We start from the raw sequence: 9,731 nt of genomic DNA on the forward strand, positions 1-9,731 counted from the left end.
AGCTGTGAGAAGCCTCCATCACTGTGCCCAATGCCCTTCTGTAGGTAGGTCTGTGATTTGCCACTGGCAGAACTAAGGGTAAGATTTATATAATTTGTCATAACAGAAAGGGATAAACAGTTAGACAACTTACAGTTGAGTTTCTTTGCTTGAGCCTGAGAGAAAATCCCAGAAAGGTCCCAATGGCACCACACGCCTCCTGTAACAATCAGAGGCAATGGGTTTTGGGTGGGAAATAGGCAAGTAGTATGGCAGCTACATAAGTGCATTATACACATTGGGAAGTAGGTGACTTTATGCACAGAGAGAGGCAAAATAATGGAAGCAGCCCCTGTGTTCCAACCACCAGTGGGTTCTTTTAGGGGAAACACATTCTGATACTGATTGTACTGGGTCCTTGTGTCTCCAACAGTTGTGTTGCCTGTAAGTCCGACAGCTGCCCCGGCAATATGGCACATATATAACCATGGGGGTGAGTTTATGGTGAGCTCTAAAGTGAGGGGTGAGCAGCAGATCTTTACCTATGGTATCTGGAGCTGTAGTAACAACGGTATGAAAGCAAATAGTAGTCCAGCTCCTTATTGCTAATACCCCCCCAGCTATATACTTTGTGTTGTGCCCTTTATATGGGGTAACTACAACCTGCCCATCATTGCCTTGAGCAGGGTATATAAGAGAAGGGTTCCCTGTGCACAAAGAGCTTAAGATCAGATATCCTTAAAAAATTCCACTTTAGGATCTGAGGGTACGGGACAATGGGTGACAATCTATTAGGTACCCTCCCCAGTGAGCAAAAGCTCTAACCCAGAGCAGTGCATCAAGTTCATCACTCCCGTGCAACCTCAATAATGCTCTAATTACAGGACAAAAATGTATTCTGGGGACAAATGGCTTGAATTGCACTCATTGTACTTGTGTAAATGAGCCCAAATGACTGACTTCCTATAGCCAAGTTGACACCAGATCATTCTTTCATTATGTAAGTAAGTAATTTGCTTTCTGTGTCCTTAAATAATCCCTGGCTTAAGCACAGCTCATACAGATATTTATATAATGACCCTATCTCACCCTGTATCTACAGTATGTTGCGGCTTCTTTACAGCTCTGATTGGTTACAATGGAACCAGGGAATCGCAGTGAGTTGACAGAATTCATTCTCCTTGGACTTTCTAGTGACCCTTCTGTGCAAACTCTCCTTTTCTTCGTGTTCCTGGCCATCTATGTGATGGCGCTGGTTGGTAATGGGCTCCTCATCATGGCCGTGAAGAAAGACCATCGCCTGCACACTCCAATGTACTTCTTCTTGGCCAACCTGTCCCTCATGGACATCTGCTACACCTCAGTGATTGTCCCCAAGATGCTGGGGAACCTCCTGGCGGGGAAGAAAAGTATCAGCTACAATGGCTGTGTCCTCCAGATCTTCTTCTACCTCTTCCTGGGACAAAGCGAGTGTATTCTCCTGGCCTTCATGGCCTACGATCGCTACGTTGCCATCTGCTGGCCCCTGAGTTACAGTGCGGTTCTGAACAAAGCAGCCTGTGCCAAGATGATCACTGCCTCATGGGTGGCTGGTTGTATTATATCTGCAGTTGACATTGGCATTACATATCGCTTGACCTTCTGTGGACCAAATACAATAGACCATTTCTTTTGTGAGGTTACATCCCTCATCCAACTCTCCTGCTCCGATGTCACCACCAATGTCATCATGACGTTTGTTGGAGGTGCCATACTGCTACTCATTCCTCTTTTACTCATTCTCTTTTCTTATGTGCAAATTCTCATTGCCACCAAGCAAGTAACTTCTGGAAGATCTAAAGTCTTCTCCACTTGTTCTTCTCATTTGATTGTGGTGGTGCTGTTCTATGGCACAGCAACGTTCATGTACATGAGGCCCAGACATTCAGCAGAACAAACAGATAAAATAGTGTCAGTGTTTTATACAGTTGTCACCCCAATGCTGAACCCCCTGATTTACAGCCTACGAAATAGAGAGGTTCATTGCGCCCTCCGGACGTTCATAAGATCCCCTGCCTTCCCTTGTAACAGACAATAAGTCAATATGTATCCAGCAGCAGCACAGGCCATTACAGTAAGAATGGGTTCAGAGCACTGAATTAACCCCAGACATGCCAGTAAGATCACAGCATATGGATTCATTGCATTAACCCCAGGCATTAAAGTAAGATAACTGCAGCTAACAGGTTGTAAGCATCCAATTAACCCCTGGCATGCCAATAATATCGCTGCAGAAAATAGATAATGACTATTACATCAAGTTCAGGCATGCCAGTAAAATCAATGCAGACTTTTGCCAGACATATCAGTAACATTGCTGCAGAAAATGTTTACACTATTGCATTAAACCCAGAATTGAGCACTGTATGATCCCTGGATAATAAGAATAAATCCCTGAAGCAAATAAATTCAGAGTTTTGCCTAAGCCACAGTTGCACAGGCACAAATAGTTCTCCCTCTCCTGGACTTGGGCTGATGGGGCTCTAAAACTTAGAACAGAAGGTGAAGAAGTCTCCATCAACTTGTCTAGAGCCATCAGTGAGATTAAGGATATTAATTAGGAAAGGACCCAAAATAATACCATCATCTGAAAGTTGGTATCAGGTCACCAGGATCTGTGCAGCCACTGGGACAGAATGTTCTGTTATACAGATAGCTAGAATCTCAGCTGCCATAAAGCAGGACAGGACTGCTGCTTACAATGGGGATCAGATAGGATCTGTGCAGCCACTGGGACAGAATGTTCTGTTATACAGATAGCTAGAATCTCAGCTGCCATAAAGCAGGGCAGGACTGCTGCTTACAATGGGGATCAGATAGGATCTGTGCAGCCACTGGGACAGAATGTTCTGTTATACAGATAGCTAGAATCTCAGCTGCCATAAAGCAGGACAGGACTGCTGCTTACAATGGGGATCAGATAGGATCTGTGCAGCCACTGGGACAGAATGTTCTGTTATACAGATAGCTAGAATCTCAGCTGCCATAAAGCAGGACAGGACTGCTGCTTACAATGGGGATCAGATAGGATCTGTGCAGCCACTGGGACAGAATATTCTGTTATACAGATAGCTAGAATCTCAGCTGCCATAAAGCAGGACAGGACTGCTGCTTACAATGGGGATCAGATAGGATCTGTGCAGCCACTGGGACAGAATGTTCTGTTATACAGATAGCTAGAATCTCAGCTGCCATAAAGCAGGACAGAACTGCTGCTTACAATGGGGATCAGATAGGATCTGTGCAGCCACTGGGACAGAATGTTCTGTTATACAGATAGCTAGAATCTCAGCTACCATAAAGCAGGACAGGACTGCTGCTTACAATGGGGATCAGATAGGATCTGTGCAGCCACTGGGACAGAATGTTCTGTTATACAGATAGCTAGAATCTCAGCTGCCATAAAGCAGGACAGGACTGCTGCTTACAATGGGGATCAGATAGGATCTGTGCAGCCACTGGGACAGAATGTTCTGTTATACAGATAGCTAGAATCTCAGCTGCCATAAAGCAGGACAGGACTGCTGCTTACAATGGGGATCAGATAGGATCTGTGCAGCCACTGGGACAGAATGTTCTGTTATACAGATAGCTAGAATCTCAGCTGCCATAAAGCAGGACAGGACTGCTGCTTACAATGGGGATCAGATAGGATCTGTGCAGCCACTGGGACAGAATGTTCTGTTATACAGATAGCTAGAATCTCAACTGCCATAAAGCAGGGCAGGACTGCTGCTTACAATGGGGATCAGATAGTGCCACTGGCTGTTGCAGTATGAGTAGGCTCAGTTGTTTAGCATATGGTTGTCTAATGGGGACAATCTGTCCTTACTTTTTGAAAAGTGGTCCTTTTGCAATACAGAAAAATATACTGTACTCTTTGCTACTCTTTGATAATTACATATTAAGTTTAGTTGAAAAAAGACAGAAGTCCATCAAGTTCAACCTTAAGTCTATATATAACCTGCCTAACTGCCAGTTTATCCAGAGGAAGCCAAAAATCCCCATCTGAAGCCTCTCCAATTTGCCTCAGAGGGGGAAAAATTCCTTCCTGACTCCAAGATGCAATGGGACCAGTCCCTGGATCAACTTGTACTATGAGCTATCTCCCATATCCCTGTATTCCCTCACTTGCTAAACACCATCCAACCCCTTCTTATACCTATCTAATGTATCAGCCTGTACCCCTGATTCACTTCCCAGCTCTCCCTGTAACACCCCTTTCCCTCCTCTAATCTCATTGGCTCCCTCCTGTCTGCTGGGAGGAGCTACTGGTGAATAAAGCATCCGACCCTTCCTTGTACCTATCTAATGTATCAGCCTGTACCCCTGATTCACTTCCCAGCTCTCCCTGTAACACCCCTTTCCCTCCTCTAATCTCATTGGCTCCCTCCTGTCTGCTGGGAGGAGCTACTGGTGAATAAAGCATCCGACCCTTCCTTGTACCTATCTAATGTATCAGCCTGTACCCCTGATTCACTTCCCAGCTCTCCCTGTAACACCCCTTTCCCTCCTCTAATCTCATTGGCTCCCTCCTGTCTGCTGGGAGGAGCTACTGGTGAATAAAGCATCCGACCTTTCCTTGTACCTATCTAATGTATCAGCCTGTACCCCTGATTCACTTCCCAGCTCTCCCTGTAACACCCCTTTCCCTCCTCTAATCTCATTGGCTCCCTCCTGTCTGCTGGGAGGAGCTACTGGTGAATAAAGCATCCGACCCTTCCACATCTTCACAGCTCTCACTGTAACAAACCCCTTCCCAATATTTAGGCGGAACCTCGTTTCTTCTAATCGGAATGGGTGACCTTGTGTCAGCTGGAAAGACCTACTGGTAAATAAATCATTAGAGAGATTATTATATGATCCCCTTATATATTTATACATAGTTATCATATCACCCCTTAAGCACCTCTTCTCCAGAGTGAACATCCCCAATTTGGCCAGTCTTTCCTCATAGCTAAGATTTTCCCTTTACCAGCTTAGTTGCCCTTCTCTGTCCCCTCTCTAATACAATAATGTCCTGTTTGAGTGATGGAGACCAAAACTGTAGGGCATATTCTAGATGGGGCCTTACCAGTGCTCTATACAGTGGGACCCCCTCCTCCCGTGACTCTCTGCCCCATTTAATACAAGTCAAGACCTTATTTGCCCTTGATGCTGCTGACTGGCATTGCTTGCTACAGACAAGTTTATTATCTACAAGGACTCCAAGCTCCGTCTCCATTATGGATTTGCCTAGTGCAGTCCCATTAAGGGTATAAGTGGATATTGTTACATCCCAGGTGCAGGACTTTACATTTATCAACATTGAATCTCATTTGCCACTTAGCTGCCCAGATTGCCAGTTAGTCAAGATCCTGTTGCAAGTGCCACATCCTGGATGGAATTAATTGGGCTGATAGTTTTGTCTCATCTGCAAACACTGATACATTACTTACAATCCCCTCCCCTAAGTCATTAATGAACAAGTTAAATAAAAGTGGACCCAATACTGAGCCCTGGGGGACCCCACTAAGAACCTTACTCCAAGTAGAGAATGTCCCATTAACAACCACCCTCTGTACCCGATCCTGTAGCCAGTTTCCTATCCATGTGCAAACGACTTCATTAAGCCCAACAGACCTTAGTTTAGAAAGCAGTCGTTTGTGGGGCACAGTATCAAACGCTTTGGCAAAATCCAAATAGATCTACTGCCCCCCACTGTCCAGCATCTTACTTACCTCATCATAAAATGCAATCAAATTCGTCTGACATGACCTATCCTTCATAAAGCCATGCTGATTGCTGCTCATAATGACATTCACTAGGACGTGTCAGGAAAGAGGAGGTACAAGGAGGAGGAGGAGGAGGAGGAGGAAGGACTCGACCTCTGGAATCTTGTGTCTCCCCAACACTCAGCCAACAAAGGTGATTGGAGAACATTTCATAGAGCAGTGAAGTTGTTTGGGCCTCAGTCTCTATGAATTCCTTCCCATCAGCCTCCTATCATTATAATCACAGCAAGTATTTGCATGGACACGGAACCTGACCCACAGAGCTTCCAATCTCATTATTGTTTCTCAGAAGAAGGAGAGAGTTTTGAAATGTCAAGAGTCATTGTTCTCAGCCTCCTTTTTTAAAGGGTGTCTGTGTCTTAGTCCATAGGGCATTTCCCTCGCCTTTTCTGCTGTTACCAGAGCTTAGGGGCTGACTCACAATATACAGTCTATAATATATATATATATAGTGAATAAAGTACCCCCTTTATAAGGATATTATAAGTTACCGAGGAGTTTCATGACCATAAAAAAGTACGAGGCCGAAGGTCATGGAACTCCAAGGTAACTTCTAATATCCTTATATTTTACAACTGGGGGTCCTTTATTTATTATAATACACAAGTTTCAGGGAGTCATGTGACAGAAATGACATCAGAACTCACCGTTTATAACTGATGACATCAGAACTCACCGTTTATAAGGATATAATACACAAAAGCCATGAATATCTTGTAAATTATATCCTTATAAACGGTGAGTTCTGATGTCATCAGTTATAAACGGTGAGTTCTGATGTCATTTCTGTCACATGACTCCCTAAAATGTGTGTATTATAATAAATAAAGTACCCCCAGTTGCAAAATATGAGGATATTAGAAGTTACCTCGGAGCTCCATGACCTGTATAACTCGGCCTTCGGCCTCGTACTTTTATATGGTCATGAAACTCCTCGGTAACTTATAATATCCTTATATTTTACAAGAGGGGGTACTTTATTCACTATATCATTTAAAAGATATTCATGTCTTTTGTGTATTATATATATATCTATAATAAACATAAAAGTCCAGGCTCCTTTTGCACCATGAAACAAAAAGGCTTTACTTATCATAAATGTAATGTTTCTCCTGTCTCTTCCTCAAGCGTCAGTAACTACAATGACATCATAATGACATCATACACCATTTAAAGGCAATGGACACACCCAGCACCATGTTCAAAGTGTAAAGTTCTCCATTCCAACTCCGAACCTATACAGATTCCTGGGTTAAGAGTAGATGTCACATATATAAATATCTCAGTCCAGTGAGTATCCCCAATCATGTAGAAATAATTCACTTTTTTATTATATCATAGTCCAACATTTTGTTCCTCATGACATAATACAATTTCAACAAACTTTAAATACCTTTGTCCATTTGAATTAACCAATCAGTGCACGGTGTCTGAATTAATCAATTAAGTGTTTCTTAAAAGAAATATATCATTAGGTGACCATCTTTCTCCATATGCCATATACAGTTTAAATTTTAATAAAGCTGACCTTATGCAATTATCATAAATATTTTAAATATTATAATTTAGTGAATAAAACAATCTGTAAAAAATGTGTAAAACATCCCGTGATTTATATTATGGGTCTAATTCATTAATGTCCACAAGATGTCACCCGCGTACCTCTCAAGCTCTAATGTGTCCCTTTTTTAAATCCATTTGTTACAATGTTTCCTAAAACAGAAAAAGGGAAACAAAATTGTAAGCAATTTGCATCTCATAATCCATAAACATTTCCTTACACTGGGAAAACCATCAAAGAATTTCTAATAGTCATATCTGTTTGTCTAAATCGACTTTATAAACATCACATTATTATTTAAAAGGATCCTGTCATCGGAAAACATGTTTTTTCCAAAACACATCAGAATATTGTGCTACTCCAGCAGAATTCTGCACTGAAATCCATTTCTCAACAGAGCAAACTGATTTTTTTATATTCAATTTTGAAATCTGACATGGGGCTAGACATATTGTCAGTTTCCCAGCTGCCCCTGGTCATGTGACTTGTGCCTGCACTTTAGGATGGAATTACTTTCTGGCTGGCTGTTATTTCTCCTACTCAAAGGGATCCTGTCATCGGAAAACATGTTTTTTTTCAAAACACATCATTTAATAGTGCTACTCCAGCAGAATTCTGCACTGAAATCCATTTCTCAAAACAGCAAACAGACTTTTTTATATTCAATTTTGAAATCTGACATGGGGCTAGACATTTTGTCAATTTCCCAGCTGCCCCCAGCCATGTGACTTGTGCCTGCACTTTAGGATGGAACTGCTTTCTGGCAGGCTGCTGTTTTTCCTTCTGTTGTTAGGCTGCTGGGGGGGAAAGGGAGGGGGGGTGATATCAGTCCAACTTGCAGTAAAGCAGTAAAGAGAGACTGAAGTTTATCAGAGCACAAGTCACATGTTTGGGGACACATGGGAAGCTGACAATATGTCTAGCCCCATGTCAGATTTCATAATTAAATAGTACTAAGTAATGCTCCTCCAATGGGCCCCTAGTACTAAGTAAGGCACCTCCCATGGGCCCCTGGGTGCCAGGCCTTTGTAATAAGTAATACCAGGGTCTAGTTTTTAAAATTGCCTGTGACATGGACAATCACACCCCTGATGCGTCCTGACCATGCCCAGCAATGCCACAACCAGAGTTACCAGATCTAATTTTCAAAACCAGCCAAAGTCGGCTACAAAACCAGCCCAAAACTAGCCAAGAGGCACTTCACAAGTAGCCCAAAAATAGCACAACATGTGCAGTAAAAAAAGTCTAAAAAAATTAATTAATTTATGTGAAAATACGCCTTTTTCTAATTTTCGCAAATTTTTCCATGAAGCAAAATGGGACAGATTTTCCGATCACCAGAGGAGTAACTTCAGAGGGGCCCAGAATGTATAGGGGTCCCATAAAGCCTAATACATATACAATTTCAATAAGTATTGGTAAAACAGCTCAACCTTTAGACATTTTGGTGGCCAACAGATTTTTTCCCCAAAATCGTTTGAAAATAAGGAAAGTCACTGGAAAATGTGAGAATGCTTAAGGGACGGGAGACTGGGGAACAGAGCCCAAAATCTGGTAACTCCCGACTTCTACACAAGTCGGTCCCATTGCATGCTGGGTATTGTAGTCTTACATTCAACTTGGCAGTGGGAAAATTGCTAAACAAAAACTACATTACCCAACATGCATTGGGAGACACAGGCTTGGTACCCAAAAAACTATGGCTGGTTTCCAGAGTAACTGCAATTTCGAAACTGGCCTGGGCTTTAAATTAGTAGCCCAATTTGGCTGGAAAACCTCCAACCTGGCAACCCTGGTGCAAAATCTCACGATGACATCACTAGAGTCACCAGGTAGGGATTTTATTTCTACAGACACCTCTGCCCCTCCCACAAGCTCAAATAGATACATCGGTGAGAAAGAGAGTTTTTAATGTTTTTTCTTTTCATTTTTTAGGGAAACAGGTTTGGGGAGGTTTAATGAAAATCCGCCTATGCAGCTGAGATGACAATAATAATCTGACTTTACTGATTGGCCCCATGTCTTTCATATGTCCATAACATCTATTATTGGACTACACCTCCCAGCATCCTCTAACAACAGGTTATAAATGTTGATGCCACTGGGATTCTCATCACACAGGACCTGGGTAAGAAATGCATTATTTTATATATCTGGAGATGAACTAAAGGGGCCCTGACTGAAAACTGAACCTCCAAGGGAGGAATAAACTGGACCAGTCCAATAAACATTCATATAGTACTTCTCTCCCCAGCTATTGGATTGGAAAATCTCCTCTTGTCATTTGGTCTTCATTATTTATTGTTTTATAGTTTTTGAATTATTTGCTTTCTTCTTCTGATTCTTTTCAGCTATCAAATAGGGGGTCACTGACCCCA

General features: G+C 42.4%; 1 protein-coding gene across 1 annotated transcript; it reads left to right on the plus strand.

The window, feature by feature from the left end:
* Nucleotides 1–1,117: 1,117 nt before the first annotated feature.
* On the plus strand, nt 1,118–2,056 carry LOC108717518 (olfactory receptor 2D2). The gene has a single exon (XM_018264753.1). It carries the CDS (start codon nt 1,118–1,120, stop codon nt 2,054–2,056), a length of 939 nt encoding a protein of 312 aa, XP_018120242.1.
* Nucleotides 2,057–9,731: the final 7,675 nt, after the last annotated feature.

The sequence above is a fragment of the Xenopus laevis genome, chromosome 5S (assembly GCF_017654675.1).
Source record: "Xenopus laevis strain J_2021 chromosome 5S, Xenopus_laevis_v10.1, whole genome shotgun sequence".
Classification (NCBI taxonomy): domain Eukaryota; kingdom Metazoa; phylum Chordata; class Amphibia; order Anura; family Pipidae; genus Xenopus; species Xenopus laevis.